At 43.3% G+C, this 24,048-nt stretch overlaps 1 protein-coding gene across 2 annotated transcripts in view; it reads left to right on the top strand.

Annotated features, from left to right (window-relative positions):
• Positions 1-23,126, top strand: part of FAT3 (FAT atypical cadherin 3) — a 484,546-nt gene extending 461,420 nt beyond the window's left edge. Inside the window, exons 21-27 of one of the 2 annotated variants that reach the window (XM_063095303.1) lie at positions 217-685; positions 11,812-11,965; positions 14,278-14,933; positions 18,923-19,036; positions 21,153-21,212; positions 21,825-21,860; positions 22,504-23,126. In XM_063095303.1, coding sequence (XP_062951373.1) covers positions 217-685; positions 11,812-11,965; positions 14,278-14,933; positions 18,923-19,036; positions 21,153-21,212; positions 21,825-21,860; positions 22,504-23,126 — 2,112 coding nt within the window. The remainder of the gene's footprint in view (positions 1-216; positions 686-11,811; positions 11,966-14,277; positions 14,934-18,922; positions 19,037-21,152; positions 21,213-21,824; positions 21,861-22,503) is intronic. The other variant, XM_063095304.1, reaches the window with a different exon arrangement.
• The last annotated feature ends 922 nt before the right edge of the window (positions 23,127-24,048 follow it).

The raw sequence follows: 24,048 nt of genomic DNA, 5'->3' as shown, positions 1-24,048 counted from the left end.
CGATTTGTGAAATAATCAGACACACATTTATATGGCAGATAATGGGGAGAGAAGTAGCTGTTAAAAATCAAACCACAGCAGATTATGCCTGGATCAAAAGCAATGTCCGTCTCACAGCCTTCTTGTGACGCCTGGGGGCTGGCTGGGAACAGTGTGTACAGGAACATATTGCCAGATGCATATTAAAAAGTGCTCCGCTGTTCCTTCCCTGCACAGATTGTGGACGGCAAGCTGTGGTTCCAGCTGGACTGCGGCAGCGGCCCTGGAATCTTGGGCATCTCGGGCTGCGCTGTCAACGACGGGAGCTGGCACTCGGTGTTTCTGGAGCTCAATCGCAATTTCACGAGCCTGTCCCTGGACGACAGCTACGTGGAGCGGCGCAGGGCGCCCCTCTACTTCCAGACGCTGGGCACCGACAGCGCCATCTACTTCGGCGCCCTGGTGCAGGCGGATAACATCCGCAGCCTGACCGACACGCGGGTCACGCAGGTGCTCAGCGGCTTCCAGGGCTGCCTGGACTCGGTGGTGCTGAACAACAACGAGCTGCCGCTGCAGAACAAGCGCAGCAGCTTCGCGGAGGTGGTGGGACTGACCGAGCTGAAGCTGGGCTGCGTGCTGTACCCCGACGCGTGCGAGCGCAGCCCGTGCCAGCACGGGGGCAGCTGCGCCAGCCTGCCCTCCGGGGGTAAGTGCGCCTGCGCGTGGGCGCTCCGCCCTGGGGTGAAGAGAAACTCCTCTCATTGGGACGCCGCTCTCACAGTCATAACCAATCCCAGGGGCCTCCTAGCATCACACCCGAGATGCTCGTGGAGTTTCTTAATCCGCTTTAGGGAAGTCTCAGAGCTCGACGATGCCAGTTTAGCCAATCGTTTGCAGCATCCCACCCGCGCAGTGCGATGGCCCCAGGAGCCCAGAGATGCTATCAACTGTACCCCCTCTCCTGTCCACCCTACACCCTTCCAGACCTTAGCAGCTTGGACAAATAGGACCCCCTTTTAAGTACAGTATGTGCCCTCCTGAGCCACCTGCATGCCACTGCAGCGTGATGGGGAGAAGTCTGAGTTACGACACCTTTGCACATTTAATTGCTGATCAGACGTAGACATGTAACTGTACTAGAAGCTAAAGAGGGTGAGTCACCTCAGGAATAGAAATATTTGGAACATAGTTTTGGAATGTGTGCTTTAAAAATAAGTCTAGTGACAGCTCTATAAAGGAGTAGAAAGTGAAGAATAAGGGGAGGGAAAATTACATGCAGTGTCAGGACAGATAAATAGTCAATTAAGGCATGATGCTTTACTATATTTTCCCTCCAAACGTACATCATAAAGAAGAAAGAACAGGGTAGGACAAAGAAAAAAAATGGATATGTAAAGAGTTTCTATTATATGAGGGAAAAGCCAAGATTAAATCCTAGTAGTCTAAAGATAAAAGAAAGGATCCCTGACTTTACCCAGATTCAGAGTCTGTGTTAATGTTAATGTAAACTAGGTCAGGCATTCTCCCAGTTGAAGGCTTGCGACCTTTCCACAGCCCAACCACTGATTTCACTTCAGCCCCTTTGTAGAGTCACTCAGCAGTAGAGTGATTAGCAAATTTAAACCTTCCTCACAAATCACTTAGCGATCTGCTGTGCTCATTAGCATCTAATGTTCGTGAAGCCCAAGTCCAAATTTAGAGTCCATTTTATTATTAGAATGTTATAAACTGTCCATGAGATGATGCACTGTGGAAATACAGACACCAAAGTTGTTTAGACTTGTGTATGTTACTGCCACAATGAGGGCCAAGTACCCTGGGGGGAAATTTCTGCCGTCTCAATTTAAGAAATCTATTTGCTGTTTTTACTGTCTCAGCAGTGTATGTAAATAAAGGGTTGTTATGGTGCCATAATTCCCAAATGATGGGCAGTAACTATACTTCAGTGGTTCTATAAACCAGCCCATTATGACAAGTCATGGCCAGTTTTTCACCAGGCAAAACAATTCTGCTAGTGTGAGCCATCTACGATATATAAAAGGAGCATATAATTAAATTGGGTTGAAATAGAACACCACTCCATGTCAAATGCTGGGTACGCAGCCACAAATTGTATCATACTTTTAACGATGGCTGGACATTGTTTTTGCTGGCAAAGCTATGGGCATCCACAGTGGGTTATCTTTAAAATAATAATAATATTCACTGTATGAAGGAAAAGACTATGGAATCTTGCTCTTTGGTGTACATTTTATTTTAATCTTTTTAAATGAGCATGAAATCCTTTAACTAAGTCTTCAGTGCAGTTATATTAATTGACTATGATCCGCATGAGAAACAGCAATGTTCTCTATTTTTCAATCTCTTAGTTTAACCAGATTTGAACACTGAGGACCCACCTGCCATATACTTTTCACATGGCCTAAAGAACTTGCCTTGCCCCCCCTGGGGGCCTGACCTTGCCTGTAGAGCACACTCTCTCATATACCTCTCTGGCCCCCTGTTCCCCATTTTCTTTTAGGATTGGGCTTGTGATTGGGATTCCACAACAGGGATGAGACCTTGGCTTCTAAGAAAAGGAAGAAAACCCACTTTCTTGCCCTCATTGTCTGCTCATATCAGAGGAATTTTGCTAGCTTCCTGTGTACTATCTGCAAATTCTCTAAATTGGTGCCAAATGGGGAAGGAAAAAAAAGCAAGGAAAGAAAGAAACAACAATTTGGCCTCTACTTTATATCTGTGAAACTATGTAGCTAATTATAAGGTTACTTTAAATAAAAGAAAAATCCTTTTAGCTATGAGTGATAGTTTAAAAAGAACAATAAGACTGAGTCTTAAGGAAAAATATTCATGCCTTCAAGAATTCCTTCTGGCTGCCAGAGAAGTCTAAGCACAGGAAGAGAAGGTCTTGGGCCCCTAGATCAAAGGCTGGGATGCATGCTTTATTTGAAGAGGAAATTTGGGCTAGAAGTAGAGTGAGGAACTTAAGATATGACTCCTCTCACGTGAGAGTGCTGGTAACAAAAGTTAATTGTTTGGACATCTATTGTTTGGACCCTGTGCTAGATGTTGCTCTAAAATTCCAGGACACATACTATAGCATAATTATCCTTTTCACCCCTGAAGAATGCTAGAGAATTTGTCATTGGCTCTCTTGGTGACAGACTCCACTCTCAAACTGTGGCTGTCCTAGCGCATGGTCCCAGAACATTCAGAATCTTTAAAGCAGGCAACCCACAGCAAGAAGCGTTTTCTTTCAGGGATGCAGGATTCTGCTCTAACCATCCCCAACCAAACCCAGTCAAACGCTTGGCATGAAGGGAAGGGAAGCCGCGTCTGCTAGCTTGGAATGACATGGTCAGCAGGTTTGACCAGTGTTATAACTGTGGCTGTCCCACGAGCAGGCCATAGGAACCCCAGGGGAGTCAGAGCCTAAAACGCTGACTTATAATAAGAGTATAAATATGACTCTATGAATCAACCACAGAGGGAAGACTCTGTCTTTGTAAAGCCCTAAAATTATATGTATTTCATAAACATGAACTGGAAATAGCAACCACTGTGGAGAAGAAAGGGCCAGGTCCCATTCAGACCCCTGCATTTCCGTACCCAGTGGGTAGGCAGCAGCCCAGTGAGCACCCACAGTCTGAATAAGGAGTGCTCAGTCCTCCATACTTACCGTGCTCAGTTCATGCCCATTCATGGAAAACATAACTGAGGCTGACCTATAATTTGGAGAAGCAATGCACCAAGCCAGGCAGTCAGCAGGCCAGAAATAGTCTCTCAGACAGCTTTACATTAAACTAAAAGCCTAAATCCTGAAATCACAAGTTGAGTAAATGTTTAACTGTTAACAGCTACTGTTTGTTAGACTCTTACTATATGCTTGGTACTGTGATAAGTGCTAACCTTACAAGTGCTAATACACTAGGACATTTAATTCTAACAATAAGGCTCTGGGATCAGTACTATCCTTCCCTCCCACCTTCCCACCCCCATTTTACAGATTTAAAAAATTGGTCCGAGAAACTAAGTAACTCGCCTAGTATCACACAGCTAGTGAAGTGGTAAAGCCAGGATTTGATCTAGTTTTGTGGAACCCCACCCCCCAAGAGCATGGCCTCTTAACTCTTGCTACTCAAAGTATGTTCCTGGGACCAGGCACACTGTCATCTCTGGAAATGTTAGAAAGGCAGAAACTCAGATACCACCCCAAACCCACTGAATCAGAATCTGTATTTTAACAAGATCCCTAGGTGATATACTGATTTCTCTTCCTGTCTCTGAACTTCCCTGAAACCTAGGAAAACTTCTAGTTCTTTTTTCCCCCTCATGTTGTATATAGAGTTTCTCAAACTCTGAGATGTATCAGCATCACTTAAGGACCTTGTTAAAATGAGACCTTGTTATAGAAGTCTCTTGATTCTTGATTTTTAATGAAAAAGGAGAATCTATTTACTTGCCTCCATCATTTGCCTTCCACATCAGAGGAATATTCTGCTAGGTTAATGAATCATATTTGCACTTTCCTGAACTTTACTGCCAAGAAAATTTCAGTGAAAATTCGAGAGGAAAAACAGACTCAAACCTACAGAATCAGAATCTACAGGGTGGATTGTAACAGGACTCTCAAGTGGTTCTATGCATACCTGAGATTGAGAACCACCAACACTGGGAATCCCAATAACTGTATTTGCAAGAATGCGAGTCAGTGAATTCCAGGAGAAGTAAACAGACGTAGGACATTCAAGAATTGAAAGTCACATGCACAGGCTGCATTTTTTAAAAGTTGTTTTGGTATAAAGATGGAGCTTTGTTCCTCAGTCAGGAGTTTGGGGTTACCCTGAGCTCCCTGTTCAAAGATAAAAGTAATGTCTATCCACTTCCTCTAGACAATTGTGAGTGTTCTGCCTATCAAGTTGCATGAAACAAGATCTTGGATGTTGCAAATAGTTGCGTGTAGAAGTGTTTTCAGCAACAAATTTCCCATCCTACTTTGGGCCAAGTTTTGCTGAGTAGTTTTTGTCTCCAACTTGTAAGGGTCTGGATAAATTCAGTCTATCAAACTTAAGTGCCTCCTTAGTGCCAAGCACTGTGTTGAATTCTGGGTCCCATCATTGTCTCTGTGACCAGTGGGTGCTACTGGTGTAGCCACCCCCAGCCACTCATGGCTGGTTTAAGGGAATTGAACAGTTCCTTGTACAAGGATACCTTGAAAAGTTCATGGAAAAATAGAATTAAAAAATAATATGAATTTTTCCATGAACTTTTTGAAGTATCCTTGTATGTTGCAATTATACTGCCCCACTGAGCACAGGGGCACAGAGAAGGCAAAAGCTGGACTCCCAGTGAAAATACTGTGGACATAATTTGGCTAAGTTTTGCACATTAGGAAAAAGAAATTTGTTCTGGGTGCCTTTCTTTTAAGTACTGAGTTAATCTTTTTTGGGGGGTGTATCTTGGAAAAAACTCCTACTAACAGCATTAATACTTACAGACACTGATAGAAAAACTCCAAACCCTAAAGTAGGTCATGTGCAGACACAAAAGAACATACTAAAAGGTGAGAATATACCGTGCACCTAATGTTGTTAGCACACTAAAGGTTTCTAGATCCTCAAAGAAAATATTAGAAGCTTCGCCCAATATACAATATATGAAATGTGAGCCAGCATTCCTAGGAAAAGTTATAGGTCTCACCTTCAAAGGTTTTCATTTTACAAGATCTAAAGGCATTGCATGTACCTTACTTGGTGAAAGAGAAAAGTCAGAGTGACTAAGAGTTGAAAAATTGAAAGTAATGATAGAGGCCCTGGTCTGCGGTTGAGCCCATCCCCACCTGCGATTAGCATCTCACGTAATAATGCAGCCACCAGTTTTCTCCTGCTAATTGAAGTTCTCATGGACTAGAGGCTTGAATATTTCCCAATATTCAGCCTAAAAGTCAGAGTAAAAAAAAACTCCCATGGCTTTCAATGGTTTGGTTTATGAGCTGACGCTGATTTCAGAATCCATAGTAATTACAATAATTACAACAGTAAAGTACCTAATGTTTGTGTGCTGCATTGTGGTTTATAAATGCAGAAACCTTATTATTCTCTATGAAGTGGGTATTAGTGAGTCTCATTTATCAGATAAAGAAAGGAGGTTCCTGGAGATCAGGCGGCTCAGCCATGATCACACTCAGCTGGTGGGTAATAGCCAGAACTTAAACTTGTACCCGGGGCTTCTCCAGCACATTACATCTGCCTTGCCAAACTGTGTAAGTTTTTGGAGTTTCTAAATGAAATCCATAATTCAGCAAGCATAGTGTTTGATGCTGACTTCAGATCCCAAGTGCTCGTTGCACATTTGTCATTATTTTCACTTTTGTGCAGCAGGCAGATGTTTCCTTATCAAGGCAGCCAAACCCGATCAGAATGATATTCACCTCCACTAGGGGGCAGGGCAGAGGGTTAAGGCCATTACGTGGATGAATCCGGTGGAAAACAACTACTAAGTCAAAGGAGCAAGATAGGAATTATCTTGATTATTTCCCTCTACAGCCCAAATTCATGCCGTAATTGCTTATACCATTTCTATTTTTGCATTTAATAGGTTTTGCAATGTCCGTTTTTGAGCAAGGAAAGGAGGAGGCATTTTAAGTTTGTCTGGGTGCAGATTTCAAAATCATCTGCATATGCTATAACTAACTAGGATTGTAAACAGGAACACAGCTTTGAGGCAAGGCTGAAAAATACCTTTCATTTTGCCAGGATTTGAAGGGAAAGAAGCTATGCCTTTTTTGTACATGTATCTCAATGCTAGTAGGACTATTTCCTTTTTTAAATCTGAGAACTGGTAGAAAGTGCTTCTGCCACTCGATAGCTGTGTAACCTTGGGAAAACCATGTTATTTAAGCTTCAGTTTCCTCATTTGTGAAATAGCTATAATAATAGAATTTATGGCATAAGGTTGTTGTAAGAATTAAATGAGGTACATACAACGCAAAGGAAGTTCTTAGAATTTTTCCAGTCACATAATAAGCTACTATTCTTCTTAATGACTTCCGTATTTGATACTTTCCCACCCCAACAAGAAAAAAACTACTTTTTAAAATGACTTAGATCATCCACTGAATTTTTTTTTTTTTTTTGTATATTTACAAAAGTGTTAAATATAATTTGTGATCAAATAATGGCTGGATATCTTTTGGAATTGCTTTCCCTTTGTGTTTTATAGCAACATAAGGTAATGCTTGGGAAGATCAGAAGTTTTATTATGCTATTATCTTTATTATTTAATGATCATTTGGCTCCCAGAGGGGTGTCTGATATTGTCCATCTCACTGTATCTCATCTGCTTCCCGGAGAGCTGTGGGAAGTAACTGTAAGCCCCTCCTTATTTCTAGCAAGTAATAAGCTCTGGTTCACTGACAAGTTCCAATGCCAATACAGTCTTATAGAAAGATCTGAGAATCAGAAAGCGTGGATTCAAGTTCAAACTCAATAGCTTACTAGCTATATGTCTTTGAACAAACCACGTAACCTCTCCAACACTCCATAGAATTGGGATGTTACCTCTTCTTTTTCCTTCATAGGATTATTGTGATCCTTCATAGAATGACTGAAAGTGATTTTAAAACACTAAAGCATTAGCTCACTTAGTATCATTACAGCAGATTTATGGATATTGTAAAAATCATTAATAATAGGGCCCATGACAGGATAATTAAATCATAAATAATATTTTGTAAGAACAGGTTAATTTTGATAAACAAGCCTTTCACAGAGGCTGAATGATAGCTATCACTCCTCTTTCATTAAAAAGAAAAACTAATCTGACCACTATATTTTTAATCCAATTGTTTTCCCCTCTCACTATGTTAACCAAAAAACTCCCCCAAATTTAAAGTTCTAAAAGCAAGATTTCTTCCAAGGGCCTCTGCCTTCTTTCCTTCACGGGCTGGAGGTCATAAGAGCAGATCCTAAACACTTTGCTTCTCTTTTTGAAAAACAGAGAACTCCAGATAAGGAGTGTAATAAAGTGTGGTTGTCAGAAACACAGTTTAGGACTCTGGAGCCAGACTGCCTGGGTTTAAATCCACACCAGCTTCATGCCATGAATAAGTAATCAACTACTCTGTGCCTCAGTTTCCACATCTATAAAATGCTTGCAGATGGTGTTTTTCTGTCTTTATATCACCAGTACCTGCCATAATTCCTCTTCTAGGGTTGTGCTGGTAAACCAGCTCTCTAGAAATAAAAGCCCTGATTTGTAGTGTTTGCTGATTTTGGTGGTGCAAATACCTCCACCATGTCTGATGTCAGGCTACCAGTGGTTTAATAACTGGCCTGCCAAATTCCTAAATGTTTACCAGTCATCGTTCCCAACCCTGTGTGAGCTTGCCCAGCATACCACCACTCATTACTTAGGCGCTTGTCTGTGTGGATAGGTTAATCAGTCAAGACACTGCTGCATCAAGGAGTACCAGTTATCCCACAAAATATAATGAAAATGACGAAGTGCACAAAGAAATGTGTGTGAGTACAATAGTGCACTAGAGGTAGTGGCTCATTTTAAATTCTGATTTTCCAAGACACAGAGGTATCAAATTGTTTCTCTGCCATCTGATAAGAAACCAGTTCCATGACCCGAGTTAGAATTCAGTTGCCATGAGAGTGACTCAAACATTCCTTATTTCCAAACAGCTCCTCCTTGCCCCTCCCTGCCCCCAACTACTTCTGATAGAGTTTTACTTAAGAAATTGTCAGAGGCTTGCCTAGTAGAAGCTGGGGGCGTGGGGGAGGGGGTTTACCTGAGTTTATCCACTTTGCGTTAGATTCTCCCTTCCTAACTTGCTCTTCCTCATTGATGTGCTTTCCATAGTCTTGTGCTGTGATTGCCCCCTACCCTTTTATTGTCCAAAAGTATTTAATTCATCTTCACAAGTTACTCTATCTCTAAATGACATGCCATCCTGGAGATAGCCAAGTGACATAAAGATGACATGCCATCCTAGAGATACCCAAACAACTGGGCACCAGTAGCCCAGCCAAGTTGATACATAAAATTAACTATCATAGGATCAAAACAAAGAAACAGAGAAAAACAACTTGGAAGAAACTATGCAGGGCAAAAACTTCATTAAAGTATTATTAATATCCTCAGACAAATAAGAGAAAATATTGTAACCACAACACAGGAGCAGGATGCTATGTGTTTAAAAAAAAAAAAAAAAAAAAAAACCTCAGTGGAAAAAAAAAAAGTTCTTAGAAAATGACAACATAAGTGAAAATCTCAGTAAAAGTTTCAGGAGACGAGAAACTCCCTCAGAAAGTAAAGCAAAAAGCCCACAGAGATGTAATATAAGAGAGAAAGGTAAAATTAGAGGAAGGTCTAGGATATCTGAGATCCAAACAACAAAAGTTCCATAAAGACAGAACAAGGAAAACAAAGAAAAATCACTAGTGAAATAATGGAGGAGGTTTTGCTAAAGTTAAAGGACAAGAATTTCCAGATGGCAAGGGCACACTGAGGACACAGTATTGGTTGAAAATAAGCCCACACGAAAGTGCATCATTGTAAATTCTCAGAAAACCAGGGGACAAAAAGAATATCCTCCAAGATGTTGGAGAGAGAAAAAAAAAAGTCACATACAAACTTCAGGAGCCAAAAAGACTTTGAATTTCTGAAAAACAACATGGAGGGGGATTGCTTAGAATTCCTTACACAACCTAACAATCAAAGAGGTGTAAAAGTGGAGTAAAGACATGTTCAGCTATACAAGGTCTCACAAAACTCACCTTCTCTAAACCCTTCCCTGGGAAGCTACTGTAGAATGTGTTGTAATGACATGAGAGGGTAAACCAAGAAACAGGAAGACAGATGAGACAAGAAACATGAGATCCAACACAAGAGAGCAGGAAAGCAGGGCAAGAGGACAACTGTGAAGGCGGAGCCATTCAGAAGACCTCAGGAGAGACTTCTTCAGGGGCTGCCAAATACAGCGCACCCAAGGCAACTAAACATGGAGAGACCTAGGTGATGATGAGTTTAGAGCTGAATTAACAATAAGTATTCAGAAAATAAACAAGTGATAATACATGACAATTTTTACACATAAAAATAAAAATAATCATAGTGTACTACATGGCTTAGCTGCAAATAGCACTTCATAGTTAGTCATAATAATGTAAACACTGATTACTAATTTAACCAAATTACAATATTATAATATATTGGGAGGTAATGGGCAACAGAAGAGTGTCTGTGTGGTGGGGCTGAAGATTCGAAATAAAAGACATAGTCGAAAGCCAATATAAAATGTCTGAAACTAAAATAATCACAAAATAGCAAAATACCACAAAAGGAAATATTAAAATACTGAAAGGGATGCCCAGGTTACTTCGGAGGAAGTGTAAATGGAAGAGAGGGCTGCTGTTCTACAAAATAAAGGTTGTAGAAATATACATCTCTTTACTATGTGCATGTATAACTTTAATTTTTTTTTTAAATGAATCTTAGGGATTTTTTTGTTTTTTTAAAGTATGGAAGAAAAGAACAGCCTTACTAATGGTATTAGGGTTCTCCAGAGAGATAGAACCAATAGGCTATGTACATAGATATGTGAGAGGAGATTTATTAGGGGAATTGGCTCACGTGATTATGAAGGCTGAGAAGTCCCATGAAAGGCCATCTGCAAACTGGAGACCCTGAGATGCTGGTAGTATGGCTCAGTCCCAGCCCGGAAGCCTCAGAACAAGGAAGCTAATGGTGTGATTCTCAGTCCAAGGCCAAAGGCCTGAGAGCCTGGAGGTGCCACTGGTGTGAGCCCTGGAACCCAAAGGCTGAAGAGCCTGGACTTGCTGATATCTGCAGACAGGAAAGAAGAGTGTATCCCAGCTCCAGCAGAACAGTGCTTGAGATTCCCCTTTTCCTCCATTTTTGTTCTCTCTGGGCCTCCCATGGATTGAATGATGCCCCCATATTGAGGGCAGATCTTTCCTACCCAGTCCACTCAGGCTCACATGCTAATCTCCTCTGGAAACACCCTCACAGACACACCCCAAAATAATGCTTTACCAGGTTACTAACTATTCCTTAATCTGGTCAAGTTGACACCTAAAATTAACCATCACACTAATTACTCATCCGCTCCATCTCTGAGCAGTAGATAATGCAGTTTCCTTTTAGAATCTTACCTCATCTGATATTTAATATTCTCCTTAGTGGGGATATTACTACCAATTTCTGCATGATAGGTTCATGAGAAAGTGAAAAAGATGCAAAAATCAGGATCCAAAAAGGGGAGCTGGGTGAAGGCTGGAATTATTTCATTACCCTGTGCATTTGCCAATCTGAGGTTCAGTTGAGTTAACAAATATCCTCATGCTACCTGTTCTCTCACTGGATGGGGGTTTCAGTTCTCAGCTGAGAAGAAAGGGCACAAAGGGTAGGAGAGAGGCTCAGGGAAGGAAGTAGCATGGTACCAATGGTAAACTACTCCTATCTGGAAACCTCCTGCCTTTTCCAGTAGTAGTGTGGTGGAGAAAGCATCTCCCTCCCCATCTTGGTCTCTGCTCTTGGAATCTGTCTCTCAAGTGTCTCTTACAATTCTCACTAGCATTCCTGTACGTAGTTAATTAGGTGAATTTTTGTGGACCAGCAGGGAATCCAAACTGTAACTTAGCATTCTTGTGGCAAGATATGTTCCAAAAACCAAATTTGCTAATCATCTTCGGAATGTGGGCCCCACTTAAGATATGGTTCAACAAGGAATTAGGAGGACCTGTCATAGCTGAGTGCAGGCACTCTGAGCATCATGCCTCATGAGGTCCTCTGTTTCCCCAGGCTATCAGTGTACCTGTCTCTCACAGTTCACGGGGAGAAACTGTGAATCTGAGATCACAGCCTGCTTCCCAAACCCCTGCCGGAATGGAGGATCCTGCGACCCCATAGGAAACACTTTCATCTGCAATTGTAAAGCTGGGCTCACTGGAGTCACGTAAGTGAGATTGTGCAATAAATAGTCTTTCTCTGTGCTGCTTCTTGTTGCTAAGAAAACAAACCAGTAAGCAAGTCACTGGGATAAAATATTTACCACTAATAGGACAGGCAAAAGGTTGATATCTTTGCTATATAAAGAGTGTTTACAAGTGAATAAATTATTAATAGGGATTATCTCTGGGTAATAGGGTTATGGGTAATTTTTGTTTTTATTTTATGCTTGTCTATATTTTCAAAAGTTTATATAATTACTGTGTATTCTGTAATTAGGAAAATAGTTCTGTTAAAGAAAGTCATCTATGCCACCTAATATTTCCACTATAATTCTGAGGCAGACATACTGCCCGTTTCTCACAAATCCATTAACTGGATTCTACTGCCTAGTTTTATGATCATTCTGAGAAAGTAAAACTTACCTTTCCTTTTCAAACCCCCTTTTCCCCCAAGAAATGAGCGAAATTGAAGTGTTAGCCAAACGGAAAGGGAAGGTTTTAAGTTCTTAGTAAAATGCCACTTTCAGCCATCCTTGATAGTTTTAGAAGCATATATATGTAATTTCAAGCAAGTGATATTCTAATTACAGATCAGTCTTATGTATTCATTAGAGCAAATCTCCCGAGGACTTTACCAGGAAATACTTAGCCTACTTTGGATCGTTGGATGTAATTTAAAGTAATAAAGCTGCATTTATTTTTAAATACTCTGTGATTCTGACTAATTTCCGGCTGACCAGGCCTCAATCTGTTCAAATTAGGGACGTTTGACTACATTTTAAAAGGTGGATTACCAAAAACATAGATAGGGTCTTTTAAATGAACATATCAGAACAATTGCTGAAGTAGAGAAAAGTAAAGAAGGAAAGGTCTGTGTTCTCAGATAATGTTAAACTAAGAAAGAATAAGACTTAAATGCTTGCCTTACAATTATACTCAAAGCGAGTTATGGATTGCTTTAAAGAGAATAAAATTGATTTAATTATTTTTCATTAGATGCTTTAGTCATTTGTTCCTTATAATCTACATTAGTATTAGCCTCTAACACAAGCATAGAATCTGGAAGATACGCAGCTCTTCACCCACCCACCCACCTCCTGCAGCACCCCAGCTTCCCAGAGGGACCAAAAATTACTGTAACCATTAGAGGAAAATGTCAGAACCAAAGATTTTTTTCCTCTTGGGAAACCCTCTAACGGGTATATAGGTTCACAGTTCTTTGTCTGTAATTCTACAATACCAAAAGCTCCGAAAACTAAAAGCGTTTGAGGTTCGTTAGTGGCAAACTAATTTGGTGGCAAAACCTGTCCAAAAAATTCTCTGAGGCTCTTTCTCGTCATTATTTCTCTCATTTAGTGTGAATATCCACGTTTCACTGCAGAAACGCGGGTATATTTGATTGCGATATCCAGTGCCAGCACGTGGGGGGGGGGGGTATTTTACATAATGTGAGAGATGCGTACTGTGCTTTCTAAAACTGCAGTTTTGAATTCGTAGTGCATCTGGCCCTGGAGATTTGCAGGCCAGCACCTCTTCAGTAGCATCTGTTGCTCTTGCTCCTTCTAATCCTCTTTCCCACCACAGTCTCTTCTCTCCCCAGCCTGGGCAGGGGAGGCAGACCTGGGAGAGACTGGGTTGGGAGCAGCCCCTTAGTGTATGATGATGACCGCGGGCCACATCCGAATCACCCCCCACACACAGGTGCCATTTTTGTCATGCTCCCCCTGTGCCCCTCAGGTGCTTTATTTTCTTTTAAAGACGTCAGTTCGGGCTGGTTCCAAATGCCCATCATCAGATGAGTGGATACGGAAAATGTGGTACATCTACACAATGGAATACTACTCAGCTATAAAAACGAATGAAATACTGCCATTTGCAACAACATGGATGGACCTTGAGAGAATTATATTAAGTGAAACAAGTCAGGCACAGAAAGAGAAATACCACATGTTCTCACTTATTGGTGGGAGCTAAAAATTAATATATAAATTCACACACACACACACACACACACGCACGCACACACACACACACGCACACACACAAACCGGGGTGGGGGGGAAGAAGATATAACAACCACAATTATTTGAAGTTGATACGACAAGCAAACAGAAAGGACATTGTTGGGGGGGAGGGGGGAGGGAGAAGGGAGGGAGGTCTTGGTGATGGGGAGCAATAATCAGCTACAATGTATATCGACAAAATAAAATTTAAAAAAAAAAATAAAAAAGAAATAAAGACGTCAGTTCTGTCCCGAGCTCCCGTGTCCACAAGTCCTGACGCTGGGGCGGGGCTCCTGTGTGTCGTGTCGCTGCAGGTGTGAGGAGGACATCAACGAGTGCGAGCGCGAGGAGTGTGAGAACGGTGGCTCCTGCGTCAACGTGTTCGGTTCCTTCCTGTGCAACTGCACCGCGGGCTACGTGGGCCAGTACTGCGGGCTGCGCCCCGTGGTGGTACCCAACATCCAGGCCGGCCACTCGTACGTGGGGAAGGAGGAGCTCATCGGCATCGCCGTGGTGCTCTTCGTCATCTTCGTGCTGGTCGTGCTCTTCATCGTCTTCCGCAAGAAGGTCTTCCGCAAGAACTACTCCCGCAACAACATCACGCTGGTGCAGGACCCGGCCACGGCCGCGCTGCTGCACAAGAGCAACGGCGCCCCCTTCCGGAACCTGCGCGGCGGTGCGGACGGCCGCAACGTCTACCAGGAGGTGGGGCCCCCGCAGGTGCCCGTGCGCCCCATGGCCTACACGCCCTGCTTCCAGAGCGACTCCAGGAGCAACCTGGACAAAGTTGTGGACGGGCTGGGGGGTGAGCACCAGGAGATGACCACGTTTCACCCCGAGTCACCCCGCATCCTGACAGCCAGGCGGGGCGTGGTCGTGTGCAGCGTGGCCCCCAACCTTCCGGCCGTGTCACCCTGCCGCTCCGACTGCGACTCCATCCGGAAGAATGGTTGGGACGCAGGAACTGAGAGTGAGTAGGGAGTAGGGATGCACCATTATTTATTCCACGAGTTTTTACCGGGAGCCTGTGGTGTGCAAGGGCACTGTGGGAGGGAATAAAGGGCAGGGAGAGAGACCAGCATGCATAGAGCACTGGCTATGACACATGCTGGCACTGAACGTTCATCCTGGCCCTGACAAATTGCTTTGGTTCTTATGCCTGTTTACACGTGGGGAAAAGGAAGCTGAGAGAAGGTAATGTCATCTGCCTAAGGTCACACAGCTAGTAAAAGGCAGACGATACTCCACTCCCATGTTCCAGACTCTACAACCCTTGCTCTTTTCAGAATAGCACGCCATTGGCCCTAATGCAAGCAGTGTAGCCACAGAAGTCACGTACAGAAACTGTGCTCTGAGAAGTCAGAAGAAGGGAGTATGTCTAGTCTTAGAGTGAGGACTGGAGGGAAGCAGAGGGTCATTTGAGCTGGACAGTGATGGGTTGATGGGTCTGGGGAAAGGAGGACATCCCATGTAGAGGGACCCATGTGATCTAAAGAAAAGCGAGTCATTCCGTTTGGCTGGAATGCAGGGTCCATGAAACGAGAGTGAACTGCAAGGCAGGAAAATGGCCTGAGCCAGATGATGGTGTTTCCTTCTCCTTTTGACCTCGTGCAGCAGTACTCTGGGCACAGGGAGGAGCTGCAGGTACAAAGGCCCTGGGGTTGGAAAGAGCTTGATTTGTTGAAGAATGCAGAGGAGGTCAATGTATTTCAGGCTCAGATGAGCACTAGAAGAGAGCATATACATTTTAACAGCAACGTTATTGCAGGTTTTTAAGCAGATGAGTGGCATAATTAATTTACATTTTTAAAAGCTGGCTCTGTCTGATCCATGAAAAGAGATTGAACAGTATCAAAGAGGGGAAAAGGCAGAGAGCCACTTAGGTAGCCTCTGTGAACACCTAGGTGAGAGATGGTGATTGTTTTCCCTGCCCTAGTATAAGTCAGGATGAGACTAAGGCAAGCTATGTTGTAACCTATGACGTTTCATCAGGCCACATGGTTTTATGTTCCAGCAGCAGTGATGTCCTGGGTAGCAGGAATTTCTGAAGGCTGTGTTTACAGTACTGTAGTATATGTTGGATTAGGGGGGAGGCAGACTTCAAATGGAGCTCGAGACTATTTGCAGCCAAGGAGATGGGGTGTCTTCATGGAGGAAGGGGACGTTCTACTGGTATCTTTAAGTATGAGCAAGATTTCAGTAGGAAACTATTGAATAGGACTTCCCAGAAGCAGGAAGCAGCTCCATCAGTGTAGAGGATGCATGAGGGGGTTACTGCAGCAGTGTCTGCCTCTGTTGTTCAGGAGAGAGGTCAAGACTAGAGGTGAAAGTTTAGACATCATCTGCATGCAGGATGCTTGACTCTGTAAGAGGGTGAGCTCACTGAGAGCAAGAGCAGAGAGAGTGGGTGGTCAAACTAGGCCTCCTGAAGAAGCTTGGAGATGCCAAGGTGTTAGGCAGAAGGGGAGGAACGAGGAAGGGAAACAAACACTTGCCAACAAAGAGAGAGAAGGGAAAGAGGAGAGAGAAGCTGTGCAGAAGTGAAGAGGTAGTGTCAGTAACGTCAGCAGTATCAAGTACTATAAACTCATCAAGGAGGACACAGGCTTAAAAAAAAAAAAAAAAAAAACTGAGCTCATGACCTAGCAGATTCTTAGGATCTCAAGAGCATCTCAGTGTAGTCATCAAGGCAGAAGCTAGAATGCAAGTTGTCTTAGTCTGTTTTGTGTGCTATACAGAATACCACAGACTGGGTAATTTATAATGAACAAAAATGTATTTGCCTCGTGATTTTGGAACCTGGGAAGTCCAAGAGCATGACACTGGTCTCTGTCATGGGCCTTCTTACTGCATCATAACATGGTGGAAGATGTCACATGAGTGAGAAAGAGCACGTGTGAGAGCAAACAGGGACTGAACTTACTTTCCTAATAAATCCACTCTTGAAATAATGAACCCATTCCTGAGATGACATTAATCCATTCATGAGAGCAGAGCTCTCGTGACCTAATCACCTCTTAAAGGTCCCACCTCTTAACACTATTGCATTTGGGATTAAGATTCCAACACATGAACTTTGGGAAACACACTCAAACCATAGCACAAGGGTTAAGGATGAAGTGATCTGCTGAGAAAGCAAAGGCTGTGTGCCTCATCATCCCCTTAAATTGTCACAGCTGCCCCACATGGTTACTGTTAGCAGCCCATCACTTCATGGAGGAGAAAATTCCAGGTGCAATAATTTGCCTACAGGGACACACGTAACTAGCAAAGGGAGGAGTCAAGATTTGAACCTGGTTCATCAGGCTCCATAGCCTGCACTCTTACCAGCACACCTCTCGGAAGTTTTGGCAGGAAGATGGGAGAGTTACATAAGAGGGAGAGGATTTCTTGATGATAGAGCAGGGCCAAGGATGAGTTATTTCTGTTCTAGCACCGCCCAACATGCTGTTGGCTGATTCTGTCTTTCTGTAGACACATATATTTTAAATAGTTGTCCTTGGATTTTAACCATAAGTGTATTCTCTCCCAAATTATCTGTAGTTAGACTTTACTACAGTCTTGCCAATCCACCAGCTAATAGGCTTTTTTATTATTATTTAGCAATGAAAAAAGAGGGCTTTGAATAAATGGAGGAGTGGAGAAGGGAGTTTTATATACAGCACTGCATCCACCAGGGTGGATCATTAGTCATCTCCTTCCTTGTGTTCTGAGCTAAGCTTGTGCACACCTTGTGCCTTTCAGAGGCACATCTTCACATTTTCTACAGTGTGGCTATTGGGAGGTGAATTTGTTCCTGGCGTCTCTCCACTTATACCAGTTGTTCATCCAACTCATCATTTTCCTGTGGCTTCAAGATCTGACAGCAAATGTGGAGTCGCCGTGTCTGCTCCTGACATCACCCTTTGTGGAAGAAACAGTGATTTCTGTGGCCACGAAGAGGAAAAACTATTCCCTTAATCACAAGTCTGCGTCGCTTTCTACCACCATGTTACACGATGATTTACAGCTTTTCCTGGTGATCATTTTCCTCCTGCTTCATGATATGACAACTTTATTTCCAGAATCTACCTCAGGCCAAAACTCACATTTCCCTCAAAAGTATTGTTGGGTTGTATTGAATACATTTTCTTCTTTGTTAAGCAAGGCAGAGTTAGCTGGCAAGACAATCTCTGGGCACCTAATTCATTTTGCACTTGACAACCTCAAGATACGGGCTGATTTTATTGCTTCCTTTAGTCCATCAAATTAGAAAGTAGCTCTGGAGTGTGTGTGTGTGTGTGTGTGTGTGTGTGTGTGTGTGTGTGTGTGTGTGTGTGTGTGTGTGTGTGTGTGTGTGTGTGTTTCAGGCTTCGTACAGCAAATAGGGAGGAAGCATGTGGATAAGAACACATCCACACCGCTGACTGCTCTCCTACCAGACACAGGACACAACATTGTCATTCTCAAAAATGATACGACGCTGCCCTCTAGAAGGCAAAGCTGAGAATTCCACTTGCTCCCCAGAGACGGAAGTTAGGATAAATATAATAGCATTCTTGCCTATAAAATATTTATACCCCTATTTTAAAAGTAATATTACTTAAACTGGTGTTGACACCGCATTGGCTCATGTAAATGATGTAAATTAACTCTGAGTGGCAAAGAGCGATGCAGCCACTTCATCCTTGTTTTACTCTTAGTCACTTCACTTTGAGCAGGGAACAGCTGCTTTCAGCTGTCAGCTATTTGGAAGCTCATTTACTACGGGTTAAGGGTTTTGAATCCATAATGTAAATCACTTGATTGACAGACCTTTGCCCCCAGTGGCACAATCAATTTTCTGTTGTGAAGCTAAATTATTTTCTCTAAGCAAATGAAAGTGCCCCAAGAAGTGAACTTGAGGGTGGAGAGGCAGCACTGGAAATATGTACAAGGTAACCAGTGTCATTTCTGCTTTCTCTTTGACTGTCTATGAAGACAAAGGAGCTGATGACCCGGGAGAAGTGACCTGCTTTGCAGGCAGTAATAAAGGGAGCAACTCTGAAGTTCAGTCCCTCAGCTCCTTCCAGTCGGATTCTGGTGACGACAATGGTAAGAAGTCATCAAGTTTGTTCCATGTTGATGGGTTCTGCTTCCTGTGCTGGAAGACAGTGGTTAGGGGAAGGGGATATGACCAGCTTTGTTTCTTGACTTGTTCATGGACTTTTGACTGTGTTCACCAGCTTTCTGGTTGACCCCATTGTTGGGTGTCATTGCCAAAGGAGCCCTTATGGAGCTGCAGCTGTGATCAGGCGCAGTGATCTGTGTCAGGGGTTGAAAAACAATTCCCCTGGACCTCCAATAGTGAGTCCTCTCTGATGTGGTTCACGATGATCTGCCTTATCCCAAATGTTACTCTCTAGCAACTGAAGTGATTTATTTTTTTTTAAGTTTTACCAATGATTTCTTCCCTCTTCACTGCAGATCCAACCTCCCCATCATTAGTAATTAGTTTAGAAACAAGACCTCCTTCCTGTAGAATCAGTGGCGTCTTTCATTTAGATGAATGCCTTTTATGATCATTTGGGGTCATGGGCTTTTGGAGAATTTATTAAAAAATTTGAAGCAGCAATGCACATACACCCACAAATGTTGCCTGCAATTCCGTGTGGTTCACTAACTACGTGGACACACCAAAGGTTCTACCTCTACCTTCTGTGAACTTATGCTCATGGAGAGTGTGCTAATGCTGGACTGGGTTTTATGAGCTGAGGAGTCAGCTTTGGAGGATGGGTTTTTCTCCCCAGAGTAGGGGAGGGAAGCAGAAACACATACGTATGAACAGTGAGTGTTTACCATATGGTGGTAAACCAAGAATAATCCCAGTCATCCACCGAGACAGACAGCCTTACCTTAGCCTATACTTTAGGTCATTTTCCCATTTATCAGCAATTGACAAAAATTGGATAGTTATTAATTTATGTTCAACCCATAAACTCTTGCTGAGTTTCTCCTGCATGCTGAGTCTTCTGTTGGGCATTTTGTGCCTAGAAGTACAAAATGAAAGGGGCATAATCCTTCCCTCAAGGTAAATACAGGAACAGGTGAGCTCCAAGACTGTAGAAGCAATCAGGAAATTAAAATAGTCTCCTTTCACCACCACCACTGTCTCCCCAAATCTCTTCCACCTGCTTCCCCAACACCTGGCACTCCTGAGAAGTACAGAAGCCTCACTGTGTCAACTGGGATGACAAACCACATAACAGTGGATTTCTTCTGACCATTCTCAGAAGGTCAAGGGCACACCCCAGATCTGTTTGCTTTGGTGCATCCTCCTTTATCCATCTGCAGCAGAAGAAAAGCTGTGTTGGTTTGCATATTTAATGTAGAAGTACCTGAGAGCATATAGTTTCCAGATGCCAGGGACCAGCTCCAGCGATGACTGTTCTCACGGGCTCTGCCATGTGTGCCTTTAAGATCACACACTTGCCCTTTCATGCCTAACATTCTGGGTTGGCCCCGACTAAGGCAGATAGTGTTAGGAACTTTCATCAAATTCCTTTTAAGCCTGATCACTTCTCCACAAGGTGCTGGTATCAGGCACTAAGACAGCCTATATAGACCACAGAGATCTCCTTCCTGATTCTGTTGAAGAGGCCAGATGTTGACTTCTTTCTACATTTTTCTGGCATGCACTGGGCCTTGGGTCGTTCTGGGCTATTGGTGGCATCATGTGAGTGTGAAGCCATTAGTCCTGCCAAGGTTATCCTCCATCACTGGTGTTTGGTTTGGAGCAGCATGTCTGTCCAGCCAAAAAAAAAAAAACTATCCTTGGGAATAGTGAGATCTTCCTCCAAAAGTCTTTGGTAGTTGCTAATGAGAAATTAGCATGAGCTTGAGGAGCCACCACCTTCCAAGATTGATTTTACTGGGCGATGACATGGGGATTTTGATTCAGCAATTCCTGCTGATCATGCCTTTCAGGAAGGCTGGCCCCAGATGTGCTGCCATTTCTTTTCCATTCTAGGAATCCCCAGAACCCCATAGATAAAAGTGTCTGCCGACATACACCTTAAGGGACAGATTGTGGGAAGGCTTTGGGGGTTTGCATGCTGCGCCTTCATTGTTGCTGCTGTTGTTGTTGAAAGAAGTTAATGTATGTTTAAAATACACAGCTAACCTGAAGCTATCCTTCCCCTCCCTCCCATCTTCTTTTCCTGACCGCAAGCGTCCATAGTGACTGTCATTCAGCTTGTCAACAACGTAGTTGACAGTATAGAGAATGAAGGTATTTACTTTTTTTCTTCTGTAGCATTTCTTTGTGAAAAGAGTTTTCCTCTTAGAAATTTTGCTTTCTTGTTACTTCAGAGTAGGAGTGATTTTAATCAGCTGGCAACAGAGGGGGCAGTAAACAGATAGTTTCAAACAAGATGCTGGATGTTTCTCTATGGATTGGAGTAAATTTTACAATTTTGAAAAACAAGTCTAGTTCATAATTTTTTAAATATGTGGGGTACTTTTTAAATAAAATTCTCTTAAAGAGAAGAGTACCCAATTAGTTGGAATCGAGATTAACACTAAATTCACTCAATATGTATTCATTGAACAACTACTATGAGCTGGAGATACTTAAGAAGTCATTCAAAGCTATAATATTATGGGGATTGGTTTCAATCAAGTAACTTTTATTAGTGACTTAATAAAATTAGGGCATGATATAGATGGGATTTATCTTTCTTATTTCCTAAAAAGCAATGGGGACGAATAAAAAAGCTAAACTTAGTCATGGTCCATAGTCGTTTAGGAGCATGTTTCTTTAAAGTCATCTAAAATGTTCTGTTTTATCCCTCTTCACATGACTTGGATTGTCAGTTTCACTTTTCACTTTGTATTTAAACAGTGTCTGTCATGGACCAAGGAGAGAACTACAACCGAGGTGACTGCACCACAACCCAGCATAACATTTTTATTTACGCATTTTGCATTGCTGAGTTCGTTCTTATGTTGTCCGTCTGCCTCCAGCCTTTCTGAGTTTCTTTGATCTGAATTGTGCATGTTCCAGGTGTCTTGTGTGCTCAGTATTGGACATGAAAGCCTCACCAGCATTCCTCTCTCAGCCTCATCCCCTGCGCGTGTGATTCGTCTGTTGCCTGCATACCTCCCTGCCTGCTGGAATCCACAGTGCAGCTGCTGAATCTCTCTGCAAGCATGCTGCCAGCCTGGCTCTGCACATGGCATGTGGCTAGGAAGAGAGAGTGGGGTGGAGCCGGGGGCCCTTGAACTGTGTTTCCTCGGCATGCCCCTGTCGGCATGCCCCTGTCGGCCATCTCTTGTGGCATGGCTGAGTGGGAGGCTCTGGAGCAACCAGACATCCTCTCAGAGTTGTCGTCACCTTGTTCTGCCCGGGTCAGAGCATGGCTCGCCCCACAGATCCTTGTAAGGAGCATGCAGATAATTGGGGCTTCTTAGGGTCTCTTAGATGCTAAGAAGTGCATGTCAGGTCCCTTCTCTGCTTCTGTCCCAGCCCTGTGCCCATTCTAGTCTGCAGGAACTTAACTGTCGTGGCTCTTCTCTCGCAGCCTATCACTGGGACACCTCTGACTGGATGCCGGGGGCCCGCCTGTCAGACATAGAAGAAGTGCCCAACTATGAGACCCAGGATGGAGGGTCTGCACACCAGGGCAGCACCCGGGAGCTGGAGAGCGACTACTACCTGGGCGGCTACGATATCGACAGCGAGTACCCACCCCCTCATGAAGAGGAGTTCTTGAGTCAGGACCAGCTGCCCCCTCCCCTGCCAGAGGACTTCCCGGACCAGTACGAGGCCCTGCAGCCCTCCCAGCCGGTGTCACTGGCCAGCACGCTGAGCCCAGACTGCAGGAGAAGGCCCCAGTTCCACCCCAGCCAGTACCTTCCTCCTCACCCGTTCCCCAATGAAACGGATTTGGTGGGCCCTCCTGCCGGCTGTGAATTTAGTACTTTTGCTGTGAGCATGAACCAGGGCACAGAGGCCACAGGCCCAGCAGACAGCGTGTCTCTGTCCTTGCACAATTCCAGAGGCACCTCCTCCTCGGATGTGTCAGCCAACTGCGGCTTTGACGATTCTGAAGTGGCCATGAGTGACTACGAGAGCGTGGGAGAGCTCAGCCTCGCCAGCCTTCACATTCCTTTCCTGGAGACGCAGCACCAGACCCAAGTGTAGAGGGCATGTCTTGGGGACTTGGCCCTGTTCGTTACAAATGTGGAAGGAGATTGGCTGGGCTTGTGTCTTGATGAAGAGTTGTCTGTGGAACGAGATGGAAATAATGGTATTTTCCAATAGGAACTTCTTCACAAGTCATACTGTCACAAGCCAGCTTGATTCCAACTGGGTGAAGATGAAAGGCTCAGAAATTGTTTCTGAGAGGTGACTGATAATCCTCACAGTGGGTACCTGTGTTCATGGCTAAGAATGCAAAGGGGGAAAAGTCATTTCACCCATTAAGTTATACATTAGATCTTGTATGGCTTTGTGCAGTATCGTGCCCTGGAAAGTGTTACAGCTTCAGTCCTTGCAGTATTAACAGCTGGCAACAATCACAGACCCATTGTTGCATGTAATTTTGAGCCAATGAAATGAAAATAGTAAGTGAAAATAGTAGTAATGATTGTTGGAAAAGTTAGTCTCTTAGGCAAAAGAAAAGAGAAACAAGTATTATTGAATGAACAAAATGGGCTGAAGCCTTTAAAACCAACTCTATTTTTTTTAATAAGCTGTCCAATTTTCAGCTATAAAATTAGGTTGGAGTAACATGTTTAGTACGCTCAGTTATTTTTGGTTGTTTGTGTTAAGCATCCAATAGAATATAGTTGGGTTTTATGGTCTTTGAGAAAGGTATCAGTGAAGAGCAACGTGAGGCTATTTGGGTTCCATTTCGTGGGCTGGGGAGAAAGTTAATGTTGCTCCAACACTAGAAAGAATGTGATTATCTGCTTTTGTGTTTTCTGGTAAATATTTCGGGCTATAACTACAATGCTAACATTGCTGCAGAATTGGCCTTTGTTCACATATTGTTCCCTTGAATGAGAGACATTTAGAAGTGTAAGCAGAATTCACAAATATGGAGGGAAAAAAGAAAATATGA

The sequence above is a fragment of the Cynocephalus volans genome, chromosome 4, assembly GCF_027409185.1.
Source record: "Cynocephalus volans isolate mCynVol1 chromosome 4, mCynVol1.pri, whole genome shotgun sequence".
Lineage (NCBI taxonomy): Eukaryota > Metazoa > Chordata > Mammalia > Dermoptera > Cynocephalidae > Cynocephalus > Cynocephalus volans.
Note: the sequence above shows the minus strand (reverse complement) of the source record. Positions and strands in the feature narration are given on the sequence as shown.